Source organism: Antechinus flavipes, chromosome 2, assembly GCF_016432865.1.
Source record: "Antechinus flavipes isolate AdamAnt ecotype Samford, QLD, Australia chromosome 2, AdamAnt_v2, whole genome shotgun sequence".
Classification (NCBI taxonomy): Eukaryota; Metazoa; Chordata; class Mammalia; order Dasyuromorphia; family Dasyuridae; genus Antechinus; species Antechinus flavipes.
In genome coordinates this window covers 52,797,352-52,820,719 of record NC_067399.1, presented here as the reverse complement: position 1 = coordinate 52,820,719, position 23,368 = coordinate 52,797,352, and the positions used below count along the sequence as shown (strand labels likewise).

The window sequence follows — 23,368 nt, the reverse complement described above, 5'->3', positions numbered from 1 at the left end:
CAGAAGCTTTAGGACAGGCTTTTAGAAATTAATTACAGTCTGGTTATAAATTTATCTTTCATCTAGGGCATCTCAAAATACCTTAACATCTAATCTTAAGAGTTGTATTTTTAAAAAGACACAAAGAATGTGAAGTAACTTCAATTTATATTAGGTCAGAATAGGAGCTCATAGACTTGAGAACTAGAAGGGGCATGAGAAGCTATTCAGCCCACCTTTCTCATTTTGAAATAGGCCCATGGGGTTGGAATCACTTGTGTAAGATCACACAATCAGTAAATATCAGCAGTGGGAAGTGAAGCCAAGTCCTCTTCTTTATGGGATAGGATGCTGTCTTCTGAATGCCATCTTTCTAGATTGTAAACTGCTGGAAGGTAGGAAAATGTGTATTGGTCTTATGGCATTCAATAGACTTTAATTAGTTGATTAAATTCTCCTGACACAGAATACCTTTTCTTCATTTCTTCCTATGAACTCAGCCTTCTTCTGCTGCATATAATTTTAATTTAGAATGGCCATCCAAAAAGTGATGGCTGATATGAAGATGAACACATTCTCTAGTTTTCTGGCTTTGTTTTGCCTCTCTCTGTGACTACCCTTTACACAGGTCACGTCTCCATTGATGTTGTTCCTTATTAATTCTCATGTCTTTGAATTAAGGAAACCAATTTATTTCCCAGAAGCCCCATATACCTCCCTTTCTTTGTTCCATCCTCCCCTTCTTGTTTTGAATGTGGGTAAAATCATAATCAACCAGCAATAAAGTGCTGGGTGCTATGCTTGGTACTAGAGTCACAAACCCAAAGAATGCAACAGCCCCTACGTTTCAAGGAATTTACATTCATTCTGAAGTGGGAAAAAGCAAGTAAAGATTAGCTGTATCTTCCATCTAAATACAGATGAAAGGAAGGGATATTTTTTGGCAGGGGGGAGAGTAGATCACTAACAGTTGGAATCAGAGAATGCCTTTTTTTGGAAAATGATCCTTGAACAGGGACTCAAACAAAGATGAGAAGGGCTATATTATTGGCCTGGGGATGATCAGAGTGGGACATGAAGATTAGAGATGGAAAGCTACATGAAAGAGAGAAGGCTCTAGTTTGTATGCCTCATAAGAGTGTGTGAAGGATGAAGTAGCAAGGACAGTGAAATATGGAAGGGCGAGTTTTGGGGAAAAGATGGTTGATTCTGTTTTGGTCTTGGTAAGATTGAGATGTATCCACAACTTTCAGTTGGTAATAGTAAGTGTATGGTTAGTAATGTAAGGCTAAACGATCAGGAAATTGAATGGGGCTGGATCTATAGATCTGTGAATTATCTCTATAAAGATGATAATTAAGCTGGTACAAGCATATCATGAAGCTAAAGAACAGGTTAAATGACTCTCCTAATGTCCCAAAGGCTACAATAAATGATAAAGTTAAGATTTCAACCCAACTTTTCTACTACCACATACTAGATTCTTTCACTACAGTGTCTATCACAATATGGAAATAAACTAGTCAAGGTTCTTAACTTTGGGTAACTGTGTTTCAATATAATTAATTTCTTTTACAATACTGTATTTTACTTTGTGCATTTAAAAACATTTTTGGGAAGATTTAGAATATATCACCAGACTGCCACTGAGCTACATCACACAAAAATGGCTAAAAACTCCTGAGCTAAATTATGAAAAAAAAATAGTCTTTCTGTTATTATAATAAATCCCAGTAAGCAAATTTATGCTTCCATATTTATTTATATAGCAATGATGAATAAAATATGATTCTAGGAAAATATAGACAATGTTTTGACTCTTAATAAATTGTACCATCCTGGGGCATTTGAATGCTACCACTCTTAGATATGAGCTGGAAGAAAAAGCAGGGATATAAAATCTTGAGTTGCTGTTTAATACTAATCATAGGCAATATCAAAAACAATGCTTTTATATTGGAAAAGCTTAATTCTCAAACTGCATGTTGTTTTCATAAATCTTAAAACAACAAACTAGTTGCTTTAATTATTAGTTAATTTAAAACAGCATGATTTGTTTTTATTGATTGCATTTTCATTTGAAGAAATTTAGGTTCTAAGTGATTTGGTAGTTTTATCTTATTTGTCCATCTATATTAAAACTCTTTCTCAAAATGAAGTATTTCTTTGTGAACAGATATGATAAGGTTTGGATTAGGAAAGTGAACAGAGGTAGAGTGTCTTGATAGTTCCATGAGATTAGGGTGTTATCCAAACTTTGAAAATGTAGTAGTTTGTTTAGTGTTTACAACACCTCTAACTATTGACTTTGCTAGCAATATACTTTCAAGTTAGATTAGTATTATTGATCACTTTTCCATGAAATCTCTTCCTTGTAACAGGATTAAATGACTTTCATAAATCAGGCCAGGCAAAGTCCTGTGATAGTTGATCATTAAGTACCTTTACTTTTACTATTACACCTATTTTATTGTCAGTAAACATGAATTAATTAAGTGCTTCCCATGTGCCAGGCACTGTGCTAATGCTAAGATCATAAAAAAAGACAGAAACACAATCCCTACCATGCCACCAAGATGCTCATTTTTATGAGGGAGATAACATGCAAATAACTATGTGCCTATAAGAAATATATAGTGTACGTTTAAGTTAATTTCAGAGGGAAGACTTGGTGCGAGGTGGGGAAGGGGAGCTGAGAAAATTTCCTACAGAAAATAGGATGTGAACTTTTTAATAAATGAATGTATTTGTATTTTGAACGAACAAACACCAAATAAAAGTAGCCTTTTATATAGTACAACAGAAAAAATAAAGTTGTATTTAAATCTGCAAATCGCTATTATGTACAACTTGCCTTTTCTCTATAAATGTATAATAAATTTAGTCTGTAGCTTTCAAAACTGTCTTGCAGAGAGGACACAAGTATAAGAAGAGGGAAGAAGTGAGAAGGGATTAGGTTATGAAGGTTTTAAAAGCTAAGGAAATGATTTTGTATTTAATCTGGTGATATTGGGGAACCCCTTAGTTTATTGAATGTGCAACTCTAAGTGATATGGCTAGATCAAAGATGAGGTTTGAGAAAATAATTTTGCTAGGCAGTTGGAAGACAGATTGGAAGGGGGAAAAGAGGTGATGAGAGCCTCTTGCACACTGGTGACTTTGAAAGGGTCTTGCAGGAGAAATGGTGTGAAGGTAAAAAGGATGAGATCTAATAACAAATTGGACATGTGGGGAAGTATAACTGAGGAGCTGTGCATGACATTGAGGATGGATGATTGGAAGGATGGTGATGTTACTGAAATAACAAGGAAATTGAGAAGAAGAAAGAGGTTTTGGGGAAAAGATGGATTGTTTTGCATATGTCAAGTTTGAGTTGTCTGGGATATCAATTTCTAGAATAGCTTAAGAAATGGAAATGTAAGAACTCAACATTACCATTTCAGAAAGAAAGAAACATGTCTATGGCCAATTTACAAGTTATTTAATTTTTGATTCCTACTTTGGTATTTAATTTGTTGGGAGATGTGCAGCCTTCTAAACTATGATTCCCATTCTAAGTGATTTAATGGCAACTTTAAGCTATATTCTTGGTCTAAATAGATGAAGTCCTTTTAAAAACAACAACTGTTCATCACAACCAATAAAGAAGAAATAACAGGGATTATTAGCATTTATTTTGCTCAACTCTATGCTAATAAAACTGACAATCTAAATGAAATGAATGGATATATTTATTGTTGACTTGTTTTACTCATATCCAATTCTTTGTAATCCCGTTTGGGGTTTTCTTAGTAAAGATACTAGCATGGTTTGCCATTTCCTTCTTTAGCTCATTTTACAGATGAGGAAACTGATGTAAATAGAGTTAAGTGACTTGTTTAGCCTCACACAACTAGTAAGTGTCTGAGGCCAAATTTGAACTCAGGGAGGAATCTTCCTGATTCCAGGTCAATGCTATATCCACTGTGTCATCTAGTTGCCCTACAAAAATTGGCCATATTAATAGAAAGAGAAATAGAGTGCTTAAGTAACCTTATCTTAGTTGGGAAAAATAAATTGAACAAGACATAAGTGAGCTCCCTAATGGGGGCAAGAACTTAAACTTCAAGACTAGATGAGTTTTTATATGACTTCTATGAAACATTTAAAGAGCAAAAAATTCTAATAACATACAAATTGGAAAAAATTAGGTAAAGGAGCTGTACCAAATCCATTTTGTGACACAAATATGGTTTTAACCATAGGTAAACCAAGAATAGTAAAGACAGAGAAAGAAAAGTATAGACCAATTTCTCTAGTGAAATATTTATGCAAAAATTTTAAATAAATACTAGCTGGGAGATTACAGTAATAAATCACAAAGATATATGACTAGGCTGAATTTACATTAGGAATGCAGTGATAGTTCAGTATTAGGAAAAATAGAAACATCATCAACCATATCAATAGCAAAAACAAGAAATCACATGATTATTTGAATAGATGCAGAAAAATCTTTTTGACAAAGCACTCATTGCTGTTAAAAATATTAGAAAGCACAGGAATAAGTGGAATTTTTCTCAACATAAGTATTATCTATCTAAAACAAAGAGGAAGTATTGTTGTAGTTTAGATAGCCATTATCATCAGTACTATTCAACATTGAACTAGAAATGCTAGATATAAGACAAGAAAAAAAGAAATCAAATGAATAAACATAGGTAATAAGAAAACAGAACTATCATTTCTTTCAGATGCCATGGATGAATCACTTTTATTATATCATTGCATTTGGGTATTATTATACTGTAAGAAATGATGACTGAGTTTCAGAAAAACCTAGGAAGATTTAAATGAACAGATGCACAGTGAAGTTCAGCTAAGCTTTCCCAGGCTTAATGTTAGCTAATATAATGCCTATTATGTGCCTGGTTCTATGCTAAGTGCCTTAAAATTATTATCTCAATTGATTCTCACAACAACCTTGAGAAGTAGATACTATTATTATCCCATTTTATAGATGAGGAAACTGAGGCAAATAGAAGTTAAATGAATTTCATAGGATTACACAGCTATTAAGTATCTGAGCCTAGATTTATTTATTTATTTATTTTATTTTTCTTTCTTTTTTTTTTAAATATATATTTTATTTTATAATAACTTTATATTGACAGAATCCATGCCAGGGTAATTTTTTTTACAACATTATCCCTTGCACTCGCTTCTGTTCCGATTTTTCCCCTCCCTCCCTCCACCCCCTCCCCTAGATGGCAAATAGTCCTATATATGTTAGATATGTTGCAGTATATCCTAGACACAATATATGTTTGCAGAACCGAACAGTTCTCTTGTTGTACAGGGAGAATTGGATTCAGAAGGTAAAAATAACCCGGGAAGAAAAACAAAAATGCAAATAGTTCACATTGCTTTCCCAGTGTTCTTTCTTTGGATGTAGCTGCTTCTGTCCATCATTTATCAATTGAAACTGAGTTAGGTCTCTTTGTCAAAGAAATCCACTTCCATCAGAATACATCCTCATACAGTATCGTTGTTGAAGTATATAATGATCTCCTGGTTCTGCTCATTTCACTTAGCATCAGTACATGTAAGTCTCTCCAAGCCTCTCTGTATTCATCCTGCTGGTCATTTCTTACAGAACAATAATATTCCATAACATTCATATACCACAATTTACCCAGCCATTCTCCAATTGATGGGCATCCATTCATTTTCCAGCTTCTAGCCACTACAAACAGGGCTGCTACAAACATTTTGGCACATACGGGTCCCTTTCCCTTCTTTAGTATTTCTTTGGGATATAAGCCCAGAAGTAACACTCTGAGCCTAGATTTAAATTTAATTTTTCCTTACTCCAGGCCCAGTGCTATATTCACTGTACCACTTTGTTTCCTAATGCCATATATTTTCTCAAAAGCTATATCCTTATTTCTACAGCACAATATTATTCTATTACATACTTGTTCAGCCATTCCCCAGTTTAAGTGTACTATCTCAGCTTCCAATTCTTTGCTCCTGCATAAAGACCTATATTTTTATGAATCTTTAATTAAAATCTGTTTTGTTTAGAAATAATCCCATACCTTATTTCCCATCCCTTTGTCCCTTTTGATCCTGCTATTTTCCTGTCAAATGAAATGTATTTCTGTCCCCAGATGTATGTTTATAAGTGTGTATTCTTACCTCCTTAAAGATATTTTTTTATCTTATTTATCTATATTTAAAGAAAAAGATATCTATGACCATGAAATGGTCAACATTTCAAAGGAAAAATCTTTCTTAACCTATTCCATCTTCTTTGTTGATTGTATACTTGTACTTGCATTATCTGATTAGATGAGATAAATTTCTATAACCTTCCTTTCCTCCCCATATAGTCTTCTTTTTCTTCCTTTCTATTTTTCTTTTAAGATCATCTAAATATAACAGAACCATACATCCAGGCCTTCTGTCTAATTAGATTTCCTCGCTGATTTCAGATGCTTATAGGGCTCACAGGGTATAAATATCATCTCCTGCAAGTTTATTCTTGTTTCATTCCTTATCAATTTTCGTTTATGTTTGCCTTTTAATGTTTGTCTGGAACAATTCCAATAGATTTGTGATGAAAAGAGACATCCACATCCAGAAAGAACTATGGAGACTCAATATAGATCAAAGTATAGTATTTTGTATTTAGTAGTTGTTATTGTTGTTATGCTTATTGTTTTTCGCTTGTTTTTGTTCTTTCAACTTTTGATCTGATTTTTTTTTTGTGTATAGCATGACAAATGGAAATATATTTAGAAGAATTATACATGTTTAACCTATATTGGATTGCTTTTTGTCTATGGGAGGGGTTATGGAGTAGGAACACAAGGTTTTGCAAAGGTGAATGTTGAAAACTATCTTTTCATGTATTTGGAAAAATAAAAAGCTATTAAAAATGTTTGTCTTAACTCTTGTTTGTACATAAGAGTTTCTCTGTAGCTCTGGTCTTTTTATCAAGAATACTTTGAAGTTCCTAATAATTTTTGTCTCCTTTTTCATCAAAAACATCCCAATGTGGTGGTGAGTGCTTGACTTGAAGTCAAAGGACCTGAAATTTGGCTCTTCTGTCATCCTTACTATTTTGATGAACTAAGAAGCAAATCCTGTAACTTCTTTGGGTCTCACTTTCTTTTTCTGTGATGTGAGGGGGTTGGACTAGTTCCCCCCAGCCTTAATCTATGATCCTATAAAAGGAAGTTCCACTCCTTGGGATTATTTTATATTTATTTTCAGCAAATACTTTCCTCTCACTTTATGGATCACCTTTCCATTTTCCTTTACTTCTTTTTCCTACTTTACAGAAAGACATAGATAGAATAATAGACAATTTATTGCTCTTACTATATGCCAGGGCACTGTGTTCTCTAAATACTGGTGAAAAAGATATTTAATTAAAGAAGGCAATTCTTACCCTCATGGAGCTTGTATTCTAATGGTGGGAAGATACCACACAAAGCCAAGTTGGAGAGGGACTACCATAGAAGGCAAAAGTACTTCGAGAACATTGAGAAATACAGAGAAGGAGTTGATCTGGGGAGCTGGTAGGGAGTGGGTATCAGGGTGGATTTATCTTTAGGGTAGGAAGGCTGCTGATGAGGTGGTAGATATTTCCAGAGATATATATAGTTAACAAAATTATCTATAGATTGTCAACAGTGGGTGCTTTCAGTAGACTAAAGACCTAAATAGTCTTCATCTACGTTTTGGAAGAAAATCAAGCTTATGGTAGTCATTTCATCACAAAAGCTAGGGCAAGGACTCTCAGGTAGGAAGACACTGAAGGAAGAGTCCCTTAACTGCCTTGAACCCAGATTTTCTCATCTTTAAAATGGTGGAACTGGCTTAGATAGCCCTTGAGGCTTTTTCTAGCTCTGGTTATAGATCTAGGTAGGAGGCTCTGGTTTCATGAACTGGATTTCTGGAGTGAAAGAAAGAGTGACTACTTCTCATGAAAGCGGCATGCTGGGATAGTATAAGCAGCTCTCTAAAATGATTTAATTTAGAGCAATCAGTAGTATGTAATGACATTCAGAACTGATGAGGAAAATTGTGAATGACTCTCTTTTAGGTAACTTTAACCACTTTTACAGGTTTAATTTTGCACACTTTGTTCCAAACCTTTGGAAATTTGAAAATTTACATCCACTTTAACTTATGATCCATCTCTTGGAGCAATACTGGGGAAAAAATATGTGTGTGCTGTATTACAAATGGTATGTGATAAAACTTGAATGGTCCCAGTTCTTTTCAGTGTTGTTTTTTACTTTGGTTTTTCATACCTAATTGTTTTGGTAGTTATCAGACGCTAAGTATTAACAGTTGCCAAAGACTGTTCTAGATAGGGAAATAGTATACTGGGCCACACAAGTAGCTTATTGAGCTGCATTGTGGCAGGAAGTGCTTCCTCTTGTGGAACCTGAGATCATCTCTATTGGAATCCCTTGACTTTTAGGGATTCAGTAATGAGAATAATCAAATCATGGCTCCAGCTGGAAGTTCCCCTTGCCTTTTTGGTGTCTTTAGTTGTTTGTAAGGGAAGTAATCTTTGTGCATCAGAAGAGGGAGGCAAAATGCAAGTGGGATTGTGGCGTGACGCCTGGATAGCAAAGTTCTCAGCACATCTCCAGAGCAGCTTTAGGTAGTCTGTGATTCTTGGTCGCCCACTGAGTTTTAGTGGCTCTCTCTCTAAACAGTGGAGAGGCATGGAAAAAAAGGCTTCTAGCTTTTGTGAATTCTATAGGCTAAAGGAAAGATAGTAGACAGAAAGTTTGTGGTAGAGATAAAAGAAAATAAGATATTTGGATAGTCTTCAATTAAATGTACTTACTCTATATTTGCAGAAAAGAAGCTTATCCTTCATGACCAAAAACTTGCTTTTGGTAATTAATTGTATTTACTGAATACCAATCACAGAAAAGTACAGTTATGACTAGTGTGGATAACGATAGGAAAAAAGCAAAAGAAATATCTTGTTTTAAACATATATAGTTTTTTCTCATCACAATTTTACCCATGGCAATATTTACTACTGGCGGGTATTACTAGCTCGAGTCAAATTTACAAATGGCACTACTACTTATTACCCAGTGTTCAGCAGTTCCTTTTGTGTTAGGTTTGTGTTATAGGGGCACTTTGATTCAGTTTGGTAATGTCTAAAGGGGATACTGATAGTGATAAGTTTATTAATGGATCATGAAATGCATCTGTTTAACACTTTGCTATATTGCTCCTCCTGTCCAGAACACTTATGTTATAATAAAGTTTTCTTTTTGTCTTAATTTTGGTTTCATTGACTTAATAAAGGGAACTCTCTTTTCCAACGTATATTGGTACTTGCTTTGGGACTTTAATCTTTGAAAATTGCCTAAACACAGTTCTTAAGCCCAGGGTTGGCTACTCATTCAGTAAGTGTTAGAGGCAAGACTTTAACCCAGAGTTTCCTGATTTAGAGACCAATTTTCTGTCCACTCTGCCAACACTGACTCTCAAAATTATCAAGTCTTTAGAATTTTTGACAGTTTTCATCCTTTCATCTTTTCCCTTTTGACTTTATGTATGTTATCGCAATTATTTATATGGATTTTTTTCTTTTGGGGGAGAGAGAGGCACAATATTACCATGTTCCAAAATCACCATATGATTGGCTAAGGATAGTTTTTTCCCCCAGATGTGTTTGAAGTTTACTTTTAGCTTCTATTACACTTTTTTACATTGTCCAAACATTTAATCAAGGAGCCTAGGACTTTAGTATTCCCAACAGGTATTAGATTTAATTGCTACTGATCAGCACTATATCTCACAATACAATGTCCTCGAAATTGGCTTTACAGCCAAATCCACATTCCTAATAGAGACAATCAGGACTGAGTGAATTAGTATTAGGTAACGGTCCAGTGTCTAATTTTATTTCTGTTTTTAAGATTTTCCCTTTCCAGGAGGTAAGATGGTTTATCAGAAAAAGCAGTCACATGAGGTAGTTGTCATTTAAGCCTTTTGTTTGAAGTAACAAATGAGCATTGTACTTGGTCTTCAGTTATTTTCAGTGCCTTTTTATAAAGATAGCACGACTTACTCAAACTCATGTTCTATTTGTAATTTAATAATGTTTTTTTCATTTTGTAATTTTGTAATACTTGTTACTCCTAAGCTTCTGTCAGTGGATCGTGATCCTTGGTAGGTCCTACCACACTAGAAACATCTGGAATTTGTGCCCAGTGGTGTGTTGCTGTATAGAAGTGGGCCCACCTAGTTTTGTTCAAAAGGCTCATCACTAGTACTGCCACAGAGTGACAAATATTTTTTGGCAATAATAATTCATGAAGACCAAGCGGAGGTCATAGAGCAAGGTAGGGAATTCACACTCAAAGGATTGCTCTTTGGTGTTCTTAGACCAATTGATAAACAAAAGAGACTTACAGAAATAATTTTGGAAACTAAAAGTAGTTTATCTCCATATTGAAACTATGAAAAGGCTAAGGTCCAAGAGGGAAATCAAAAGATTTTCCATGAGTGACATTACTGTGAACTTAGACAACAATATTTGTCATGCAATTTCATGAGTACCTTTGATTTAGCATAGTCATGTCTAAAGGGAATAGTGCTTATATCAACTTGAAGGATGATAATGATGTTGATACTGTGATGTAATGATGGTGGCAGTGGTAGTAATGGTGGTGGAAATGATAATGGCAATGATGATTATGATGGTGGTGGCAGCACTATAACAATGATAATTTAATATGCTATCAATAGAGTAGAAACACTAAATCATTGCAATTTTTCCATTGCAACATATATTTTCACCATATTAAATTGTTTGTTTCCTCAGAACTATAGTCAACTAAACATTCATTAATGTATCAAAATTGTAAATCTAAAGGCAGTCTGTTTACATGATGGTGACTAAAAATGTGGCATATTAAAATCCTGAGGATTAGAGCTTGGAAGGGACTTTAAATATAATCCAATGGTTATTTTTATGGATAAAAAAATTAAAGCATAAAGAAAAAAAAAAGATTTGTCCATTCGTATAGGTAATGAGTCTTGTTATTTTTAAGGTGGATATTTGAAAATACTTAAATGTTATTTGTTTGTGGTCAGAGAATTAGGAGGGGGGAGTTAGAGAAAACCAATTTTACTTGAAGGATGTTTTGTTTTTAGACTTTGCTCAATCTTGTCTATTTTGTTTTCCTTATGGTTGTGACCATTACCAAGAGTTATTTGTAAGAATTGCTTTCATTCATTAGTTCACCGTGACCTCTGGATTCAAGCTCAAAGCTTGTAACCTCCCTTTTTCTTTGACATGTGTTAAGAAAGTTGTACTTTTTAAGTGCAAATGAATTTTAATCATTGGAGAAAGATCCCATAAAACAGATGCTGTATTTAATGTGTTTTTTGGGTGGAGCCATTTTACTTGATGTCACCCATGTGCATCAAGTGATTAATAAGATGTTTTAGTTCATCTCTGTCTCTTAAATTTGAAAGCCCAGATTAGTTCTTCTTAAGAGAAATGGAAATCCAGTATGGTTAGGCAGAATCTTAATGGGTTTAAAGATGAAGACAATGATAATTTAATAAATTCTTTTACCCCTAGCAGTTATTTTTATTAGTGGGTATTAGTTTATTAGTAGTGTTACTATCTGCTGCTTGTTTCTATGAAGCTTCATGCTCCTAAAGAAATAGTTTAGGCTTATTTATTTGTTTGTTTGCTTGCTTGCTTATTTATTCATTTATTTGTTCATTCATTCATTTTTTTTTTTAATGCATGTGAGATGTTAAATGCAGGGTCCAAGGTTATAGAATTGACATAGATTGGTCTTGGACCCATCACTTTTTGACTTAGATCCACTAGATCAGTCAGTCTCTGGATAAAAGTGAAGATGAATTTTTTATTTTTACACTTTCAGAGGAAATGCAAGCATTTAGTCTCTTATTTGCATTTATTTAAAATGTTTCAGGTTTTACTTAATCATAGTTGGTTTTTATATTACATATTATTTGGGAGCAGGAAATAACCTTATAATGAACATATTTGCTAATTTTCTCAGAATTGGAATAGACTTGCATTTACTTTTAGGCTAAATTTTAATAGAAAATATAGTTTTTAATATATAAATATGTGACATTTTCATGTTACCCTTTGGATTCATTGTCAGCTACCTGACAATGAATAAAAGATTTATAAAGCTATAATATATGTAATATTATATGAATGTACAACATATGTGATAAGTAATATAATATAAATGATAACTCACAACAAAATAGTGTTCAGATGTACCGTTTTTCATTTGTACAATTAGTCGGTTCTCTCTTCCCCTTCCCCCATCCCTCTGTATCTAAGGAGGATGAATGTTTTATATTGCACTGTTTAGTCAGCTGTTTTCCATCTATCCTAAGATGAATATTGTCATTCTGAATGAAAATTTCAATGGATCACTTGGTTTTAGTTTTCTGTGATTCTGTGATCCAAAGGTTTTAATAGAGAATGAGTAAAAATCATGTCTGCATAAGGCTAGAGATAAATTAGAGGTTTTTGTCTTTGTTTTGTTTTGTTTTTTTAAATGTGAGAAGTTTAGCATAGTTGTATTCCTTTGGCAATTTAATTGTATTTGTCTAGGATAGAATAGAAATGAGTTTTAAAGTTTATCCAGTTCTGTGCTCCTACTAATACACTGAGACCATGGTTTTTTCCCTTAATCTTTTGTTAGAGGTAGAAACATTGCATTTTAATGGATAGTCTCTTGCAGTAGTAGAAATTGAGTGAGAACTTAAAAGAAGCATCAAACATACTGATATATTTGTTTGTACTGGCAAGTCAGGTTTGTCTAATGTTTTTATATTTAGATTAAATTTGGTGGAGTATTTGAATTAAGAAGAGCCTATTAAATAATTGTTCTCACTAGCAGATATTTGTTGCAGTCCATTTTCTTCTTCTTAGACTTTTATCTGAAATTTGTTTCCTTAGGCTACATTGCTTAAAGAAGCATTCTCTTAGAACTAGAAACATTAGGTTAACTACCAATCAAAATCTTTTTTACCCTAATAATTTTTTAAAAGATCTATTTTCTCTCACAAATGTTAGTTTCATCCTGTTCCAACTAGAACAAATTAGCAAAGCTCAATCAATGGTTCTCCCATTTAATTAAGTGATTTTCAGTTTCTGGTTGTCTGATCACTGTATAGGTAATTCTGCCATTGTTATAAGGCAGATATCTAGAGTCTTTTAAAATGTTGTCTAAGATTCACTTTCAGTGACTTTTACAGCAGTGAGTTCACCAAGAGCAATGTTCTCTTACGTATCATTTATCATTATCTGTAAGTGTGACTTGATCTTTTGTTATTTAGTTTTTATGTTGATTTCAGAAGGGAATTCTGGAATTATGAATATCTCATCTGATGACACTAGGGGTTATTCTTTTTAAACTTTTTTCTGCATGAAAAGACTTCTTTGGCTTCTTTCCACTGATTATTTTTGTGGAACCAGAATTCCTACCCAAGCTGGAAACTTTAACTTTGTTGTGATAAGTTTCTCAATACTAGATGGAAAACTATTATTTGAATCACAAGACTAGATAAAATTTAAAATCATGGATATTAATTTACAGAACTTTTGCTATTTTTTATTTCTATTTTATATGCCAGAATTTTATATGGAGGATATAAGTATTTAATTCTACTCTTTACAATGATTATATTTATACCTTCTTGTAAAATTTAAATATATGAGTGAATGAAAAACATTTGTTGTTTACTACGGCTCAAATACTATGCTAAATACTTAGTAAATATCTGTTAAGCTATGCTCCAGGCTGGAGATAGGAAGAAAGGCCCAAAACAATCCTTGCTCTCAAGTAATCAAAAAACTAAATACAGGATAAAATAGAAATAATTAACAGAAAGAAGACACTAGAATTATAAGACTGATTGAGAAATATGTCCTGTAGAAGTTGGGATTTAATTCAAGATTATTAAATAATTTCCTTACCACAATTAGGGGAAGTAAGTAATACAAATATTATCCCCCTCATTTTATTAGTGAGGAAATCTTTTAGAGTTTGAATAATTTGCTCATGGTCATACAGCTTGGAGAATGGCTTGGAATCCAGTTCTGCCTGTCAATCCAGTACTCTATTCATTGTTTGATGTGCTACCTTTGAATCTATAAGGTAGGGATAAAAGCTGAAAGAGAATAAAGGAGTCCTAATTTGTCTTGTGTATTAATTATTCAATCATAGGCATTAATTATGCAATCATAGACTTCATTCATAATAATAATCTATTTGTTCAACTATCATAAGGTTTTTCCTAATAATGATATGGGTCTTGCTAATTTTTAGTCTGGAAATTACTGGTCACTTTAGTGATTTAAATCATAGAGATGAAAAAATGATATTCTATAGAACTCAAAAATGATAACAGAATCAATGCGATGAAAAAAAATTCTAGGGAAGGGAAATAATGAAAAAAAAAAGGAGAGTAAGGCAAAATATCACCATCTCTCAAACTCTCTCATGAAGCAATGATCATCAAAACTCTTAATATCTGGTTGAAAATGAGAAAAGCAGATCAGTGAAATATTCTAGATAAGGAAAACTAGTAAGAATTTAAAAAAAAAATCCTCAACTGTTGGCTTGATATTTGATAAAATCAAGCACTTAAATCGTGGCAAAGTATTGCTTGTCAAACAGGAAAGTTGTTTGGCAATAAATTTGTTTTGGTCTCACATTTTATACTATATATCATAATATGTTCTAAATAAGGAATGTGAGTAATTCCAAAAGATAAATCAGACAAATTGAAATAAATAAAAATGAGCTTTTTCACAAACATAATTAATGCAGACAAAATAAAAAAAACTGTCAATAGGAAACAAAAATCTTTACATCAAGTATCATTGTTAAGTGTGTGATATTCAAGATATATAAAAATTTCTATCACAAATATCACAAATTTGTAAGCTAAAAAATTATTTCCTAGTTAAAAGTCATGTACAGTTGAAAAACAGAATTGTAATAATCAAGGACCATGTGAAAGTAAACTGCTAATCACTTATTAATAGTGATTGGCACTATTATCACTATTAATGAGTATGCAAATTAAAATAACTTTGAGGTTTCTCTTCACATATATCACACTGGTAAAGTTGAAACTTCCTCCTTCTTAACCCCCCCCCCCCAAAATAACAAAAACAAAAACAAAAACCAAACAGAATCTAGGAGGCTTCATAAGAATGCAGATATATAAATGCCCAAGTGGAAAAGCTCTCACTTGATCCAATTGTTCTATCAAGTAGTTTAGGATTAGAGATTAGTGACTAAATTGTTCATACACTTTTGACCCTGCAATTCTACTAAGGAAGTTTATACTCTGAGGAAATCAGAGTTGCACATAAAGGTTCAATATGTCCCATAAAATTCATAGTGATGCCTTTTGTGGTAGCAAAGGATGGCATCAGAATTGAAAAGCCCATTGATTGAAGGCTGACTGAATAAATTACAATAAATAAATGCAATGGTAGATGAATATATTTGCAACGAGAAATGGAAAACATGAGAAATTCAGAAGTTCTTTATGAACTAATAATGAAATAAGAACCAGCTAGGTGGTGCAGTGGATAGAACACCAGCCCTGAAGTCAGGAGGACCTGAGTTCAAATCTGGCCTCAGACACTTAATGCTTCCCAGCTGTGTGACCCTGGGCAAGTCACTTAATCCCAATTGCCTCAGCAAAAAAAAAAAAAAAAAGAATGCAATAAGAAGAAACAGGAACAATATGTAAAACGATTATAAAATACAAATGAAGAAAACACTAAAAGAATATATACATATGTGTATATAGATAGATATATATACACATACACACATATATATGTATATAGAGAGTTATTTAAAAAACATGCTGTAATAAATTGTTAAATCACAACAATTGCTAGAGCAGTTGAAAAAACCCCTATTTCTCACTATAGAGACTTGGGAGAGCACTAGATACATTTGCAGATATCGTGGCTTTACTGATTTTTGTTTTTTAAACTGTTTTTCTTTGTTATAAAAAAGGATTACTTTTCTGATTGGGGAGGTATTAGAGGTGAGGTGTATAGTCATAATTGGCTGTGGTATAAAAACTAGAGGCATCAGTAAAAATATGTTTCAAATTCATCTGTCACAGCTGCCACTTGAAAAGACTTTCATATCTTTAATGTTGTTACTGAGTTTGAACATTTAAAAGGATCCTAATAACACATAGAAGCTATAGCATTCTATTTCTTTATATTGTATCATAGAACAGGATGCTTAAGGCAAAACATTTGGTTGTATTCAGTAGATGGTTTATATTTTCATTGTCATTATAAAATATTTCACCATAATCTCCATTTAAGTATTTCATATATATACTATTCATTATCATAGACTTTCTAGCTTTCTATATACCCACACAACCCTCCTTTCCCTTCTAGGTGTGTGTGTGTGTGTGTGTGTGTGTGTGTGTGTGTGTGTGTGTGTGTGTGTGTGTGTGATTGGGTGGTGATTTGCTATTGAAAGCTACTCTGCACCATTGGAGTATAATGGTCAACTTTTGTCTCTTTTTTCAGAGAGTGTTCAGAGCACAGCATCTGCTTCTAATGAGATTCAGCAACCCCAGCCTCAGGCATTGCATTACACACTTGCCAATGCCCAGCAGGTCCAGATCCACCAAATTGGCGAAGATGGGCAAGTACAAGTAGTATGTACTCTTTATTAGATGCTCTTTCTAAGGGGTACAGAAATCCAAGGAAGATAGGTTTGGGGCGGGATGGCATTAACTATGAAGGATGATTTAATATTTAGCTAAACTTTGTGATATTTAATAAGCAGTATGCATAAATAGGCATCTGTGTCTTTGGGGGACAAAAGAAAGTACATTACCTTAAAGTGAGCGGAATTTGGTGGTGGCCATTGGACTCAAAAGGCTGTGAACACTCATGATCTATCAACTACTTGCTTTCAATTTTCTCATATGGGAACGGATGCCCATAGACATGAAATGACTGTGTACAGCTAAATTGTTTTACCAGCAAGTCTTCTATACCTCTGAGATGATGCCAAGGACCTTTTGACAGAAAGGCTCAAAAATTAGTAGGCTCAAAGTCCCTTTTCAGCCATTCCTCTTTTGTCTTGTGAATGTGGGCACCTTGTAGTAAATCTAAAGAAACCCTGTCTAGGTTTTTTATCATGCATTCTTCAATCCCTTTGGTCATGGAGAAATGATTCCCAAGTCTTTGAATTTAAATAATGCTGACCCTGCTTTTACTTTGAGACAAGAAGAAAATTTATTTATATGAATAATCCAACAATTTAAGTTTGTTTTGTTGAATTGAAAACCAGTTATTTTGACAATTTCTCTAAAATTTTCATGAGCTAGGAATCATAATTCAAGAAGTCCAAATTATTTAATATTTAAAAAAAAAGAAAATCATCAAACTATTTATGTGTTATGGTGATGGGGGAAAATCTTCCCTAGTACTCTTACTAATGAAAAATAGTTACTGTCTCTTCCTTATGAAAGATTAATAATCCAAGGTAAGCAGAATGTGGAGAGAGCTATAAGATCAAGGCAGATGTGAAAATGCTTCACCAATATTTAACACATCTTGTGTACAAAATAAAAGTGGCATTTCTTTCTTTTATAGATGGGAGTCCTGAAAATTTTGTTAGGGGGCTGAGAATTTAAATATTTACTGGTATACATTTTTTGAGATCTTTTTATCATCATATGCATGTAACAATGCGATTATCCTTTTCATGTCTACTTTATTTACAAGGTCATGAAACCATTCATGTTAAGAAAGAAGAGCAGTACTGATTTTAATGAAAATTGAGGTTCCTTCCATAGTATTGCACCATACCACTATTAGTTAAATATTTTAATTAGTTTTTTCCTACTTCTATAGGAAAGGAACTAATTTGAAATAGAGAATATTCTTTAAGATAATCTTGTCATGAACATCTAAGTCGATATTTTTATCCACAGTTTTATATAAGCATATTAAATTACAAGCAAACTATATAAAATTTAAAAGAGGCTACTTAAGAATCTGGTTTTGCTCTAATAAATTTTTGTCAAAAATATTTTAATAATAGTTTAATTTCATTTGATTAATTGACATGAAATGGTTTTTTTCTTCCAAATCAATATAAAAAGTCATATTGACTATTTTGTTATTTGAGGCCTTATTTGTCCCCCCAACAAACAGTATAAATCTATAACTAAATTATAAATATATAATTATAAACTAAAATTAGTTTAGATTTTTTTTTCTTTGCAGCATTTGTTATATTTGTAACAATTACAAATCTGTTTACTAGTTGGGTTTTTAGTATCATGCTATTTTGATAAAATGTATCATAATGGCTAATTTTTAATACTTCAACAATGAAAGTAACTGCTCACAAAGCTCCACATAGAACACTGTAAATCTATAGCTTGCCCTACTTTCCTGCTACTGGATATGTGTTTTGGAAAGAATTTAAAGAAGATCTTATTCTAAGACTCTATATACTGAGAACTAGACTTTGAGGTATCTTCATAGAAAAGTGGAGATTTCCCCCTAAAATTTGATTGGCTTCAATTTAAAATTTGATTTCAATTAATGCTTTTGTTTCAATTGTATAGAAAATTTTTGATAAGGAAATAATCCTTCCTTCCTTCCTTCCTTCCTTCCTTCCTTCCTTCCTTCCTTCCTTCCTTCTTTCCTTTCTCCCTCTCTCCCTTCCTCCCCCTCTCTCCTTTCCTCCCTCCTTCTCTCTCTCCTTTACTCCCTCCTTCTCTCTCTCCTTTCTTTCTTTTTTCCCTCCTTCCCTTCTTCTCTCCCTCAATTGGGGTTTAAGTGTTTAATAACTCAATTGGGATTAAGTGACTTGCCCAGGGTCACACAGCTAGGAAGTGTTAAATGTCTGAGATCAGATTTGAAGTCAGGTCCTCCTGACTTCAGGGCTGGTGCTCTATCCATAGTTCTTCCCCTTTTCAATTAACCCTCTCCCCAGGATGGAAGACAAGCTTCTTTATTGCAATGTGAGACTTTTACCTAGTATTTGGGACTCATTTCTTCATTAAAATTTTTATATCAATGTTTTTTCAGTGTCAGAGATACCATAATATAACTCCTTTGCAATCGTTGTTAAATAGATTTATTTATTATTTCTTGATAATAATGAATTAAAAAAAGATCCCTACACTGTTATTAATTCTATGTGAAGTATAATATATTATTCAGGACTTAAATATTCATTCTGGGTTTGATGTTTTGGAGGAGATCATTTACTGAACTATAATCATGTAGTTAGGAGTTTCATAGGTATTTATTTTTCTCCTGGTATTGATTTTCTTCTGATGCTTCTTGATGTTTTATTTTGCTGTGGATTCCACAGGGACATCTCCACATAGCTCAAGTGCCCCAAGGGGATCAAGTCCAGATAACACAAGACAGTGAGGTAAGTGACCATGGGTCCTAAACTCAAGAGCCATCCAACTCCACCCTGTATTCCTTCCTTCATTTTTGGCAGTGGCCTTCTTTACACTTCACACTTGAAAATCAAACCTGTATTAGGAAAATACTTCCTCCATCAGTATTTCAAAGACCTGGAATTTATTCAACTTGGATCTTCTTGTGCTGATAATAGCTCATAGTCTTATAACTTAGTAGATGATCCTTGAAAATTGCCATAGCTGAAAAGTCTGTCCAAACTGGGTAATTCTATTCATTAGCCCTCTGAACTGATCCTGTAGTTTGTCTTTTGATGGCAAATCTATGTGGCCTGCCATTGGACTTCAGTGCCAAGTATTTTGAGTTTGGGTCATTGCTTATGCCTGCCTATAGTATTCTTTGATATCCCAGGAATTCATCCAGGACATGATGAGACATTTCAGGATGGATTTAATGGAGGATTAGGGAAAATACAATTAAAAAATGAGATCCTGGAACCAAAGGATAGAAATCTCTTTTATGACAGATTTTTGGGTGTTGCATAAGTAACTTGTGTGCCCTTAATTTTATATGAAGGACTATAGCAAAGACAGAGAAAACCTTGTTCTCAACAATTTCCAATTTAATTAGAAAGGTGCAGCCATTGCTGCAATGTCATAGAAGAGATTATATGATCTTAGACTAACAGACGGGACCTTGATGAGAATTGTTCAGTTTGTGTGTGTATGGTTTGCACCATCAGAATTTCGAGAAGGGTGAGGCTGGAGTTATCAAGGAAGGACCCACAGATGAGGTAAAATTAGAGCCAAACCTTGATAGATTTGAAACTTAAAATTTAAGAGAACTATTTTCAGTTAAGGTAAAGGCTCATAGTGAAATAGAATTGACCGCATAGAATTATTCCCTTGGGTCAGCAAATGTTGAATAGTTTTTCTTAGAAGCCAAAAAATTACATGTATGGTCTGTTAGTCAAACATGGTTTATAATTGATGTTCTCAATAAAAGAATTAATATACTTCAGGGATTGAAGGGTTTGCTTGTTTTTAGGCAGTGAAGATAGAACTTACTTTGTGTTTTCTCTGCTTGCACTTTAGTGTGTTAAAAAAATATTTTAGATCTCTTCAATTGCTGAATGCCTTTATCAGATGCAAATCCATCAGACCCTGGAAAAGATGCTGGATTGCAAGGAAAGTTCCTGGGCTTGACCAGATTAATTATATGATTAGTGGCTGTTTGTTGGAGTTCTTTGAAATATTTCTTATGCTGCTCAGAATTATTTTGAAGTTAAGAGAAATATTTTTTAAAAGTATTGATGATTTTACAGTAGACTTCTTTTTGTTAAGTGGGGTTATTAATGTAATGTTTTTATATTTATATGGTGAAAAAACTACCCCCGAATACTCTCATATGGGTATAACAAAAACTGAAGCCTGAACTGAGAATTCGGGAGATATCAATTAATGTCTTTCACTGCTTACAGGGAAAGCTTTTTTTGTTTATTTGTTTTTTGTTTGTCCAGGCAGTTGGGGTTAAGTGACTTGTCTAGGGTTACACAGTTAAAGTTTTAAATGTCTAAAAGTATTAAATGATTTGAACTCAGGTCCTCCTGACTTTAGAACTGGTACTCTTATTGATTGCACCAGCTGTCCCAGGAAAAGGCACTTTCATTAAGTAATTTGAATGAAAGGAATACTGGTGCAAATAGGATGGATTTTTAGAAAAAAAACCATAGCAAAACTGTTAGCTTTTCCTCATTATAAAAATCCTCTATCCATTACCACTTTTAATCTTTGTGCTCAAAAAGTATATTTGTATATATTTAATACATGAAAAGAGAGAGCTTTTGAAACACATGTACACACACACACACACACACACACACACACAATGTAATGATCAGTATTTTCTTTATTATTATAGTTTCATTTTATATTCAAAAGAAACCAAAAACTGCAATACGCATTTTACACTGGGTCTGTGTGTATTTGGTATAAATGCAATAGTTGGAAAAGAATAAAATTCTTTTTTATGCAACTCATGAAAGCTACATGATCAAACTTTGAATTTAATTATCTCTTAGTAAATTACATTTCTTTTTTCCTTTATTAGGGGGAAGTATTTTTTGTTTGTTTACTTGTTTGTTTTATTTTGTTTAAATTGTAAAGCTCTGGTCCATATAGTTGAGTATTAGTGGCCAAGAAGGTCAGATCCTAAGAACAATTCCCAAAATTAACGTATTTGTTTAAGTAAACAAGTGAAGTATTAAATAACAAACACTGTAAATGTCATTTGGAATCAATATTTTCTTGCCTGATCCTTCACTTTGTGATTTTTTTGTTTGTTTATTTTTTACAGGGCAATCTCCAGATTCATCACGTTGGACAAGATGGGCAGGTAATAACTATCTATTCTGATTGCTTATCAGATGTTGGTGAATTATCTTGTTTGCCAGAACATCTGACTTTACCTTGCCCAGGTGGCATGTTCTCATTCTGTGAAGAATCTTATATGATTTGAAGTGTATAGATCATAATATTGGAGATGAAACAGTTCTCCTTTGTACCATAAAATAATTTAATATTCAAATAGATTTTTTTCTCTTTATGGTTGAAATAATAGTGGTTCAATTTCTTCTTCATTGTAGATAAAGAACAAGATTTTTATTTCATGCAGACTTTCTATACCTTTGTCATGATTTTCTAGTTTGCCAAATCCAGAAGTAGGTTGGTTGAAGAACATCTGTAAGAATTATGTAAATATTGTTTCATGTTCACAAGTCTCTAGAGAATGCAGTAAATTTTAGTAAGATAGTTTTATTATTATGGCTTATAAAACTGAGACAACTTAAATTCTTTCTCATCTGTGGAAAACAACGCCCTTGAGTAGAAACCTTGTGATGAGAATCAGCTGCAAAAAGTGAAAACAGTCAAAACACAAAATAATCACAAGTGATTTGCCTTACAAACCCAAATTAAGTCTGCATGAATGATGCTAAATCTTTATGGGGATGGTCACATTTTGTGAGAGAAAGATTATTTGAGAAATTGCTCTTCTTTCAGAATTAACAATATGATATGGAAATATCAATCAAAATCAATTTTACAAACATTGAGTGTATATATAATGTATAAACGTGCTTATTACATCAATTAACCAATATTTATTAAAATATCAAAGTATATCTAATATTAGTATTTCCATATTTGAAATATCTCACTTTCATTTGCATATCTAAACATTTTAAAATCATTAATGCTTTATGTGTATAATGTCCACAGTGTATCTATCATATAAATACACAACCTACATAAAAAGATCATTTGTACATGTCTTGACCCATATCCATCTTATAACATGCATTTATATAAACATTACATGTTATGTATGTACATACAATTGTGTTAATTTTATTTATGTGTGTATCCTTAAGTAAATAAGTAAATCCTTTAAGTAAATTATTATACTGGCTTATCTTTGTATACATATTATCTATGCCTGCATGTATTTGTGTGCGTGCACACATAAACACACACCTTGTATTTGGAAGGTATTATGCTGAAGTTTTCAATAATAATTAATGTGCTTATTTTATCTTTATTTATATATATATATTTTATATGTGTGTGTGTATGTGTATGTATATATACACACATATGTATATATGTATATACACACACAAACACACACATACACATACATACACACACACACACACATATATATAACATTACATTGAGCATGTATATAGATTCTGTATGGAACAAATTAATCCAATATTAGGTTAATACCCCTTTTGGTCTTTTGGAGGCTAGATCAAAGACTTTCATTTGTCAAAAGTTAAAAAACAATCACAGAAATAACTGCCAATCTTTGGACAGATTTTCTTGAAAATGCCGTTCT

At 32.9% G+C, this 23,368-nt stretch overlaps 1 protein-coding gene across 5 annotated transcripts in view; it reads left to right on the top strand.

Annotated features, from left to right (window-relative positions):
* Positions 1-23,368, top strand: part of BANP (BTG3 associated nuclear protein) — a 244,254-nt gene that overhangs the window by 126,797 nt on the left and 94,089 nt on the right. For 4 of the 5 annotated variants that reach the window (XM_051974822.1, XM_051974824.1, XM_051974823.1 and 1 more), the window contains 3 exons: positions 16,598-16,728; positions 19,413-19,475; positions 21,824-21,862. In XM_051974822.1, coding sequence (XP_051830782.1) covers positions 16,598-16,728; positions 19,413-19,475; positions 21,824-21,862 — 233 coding nt within the window. Of the gene's footprint in view, positions 1-16,597; positions 16,729-19,412; positions 19,476-21,823; positions 21,866-23,368 lie in introns of all 5 variants that reach the window. The other variant, XM_051974821.1, reaches the window with a different exon arrangement.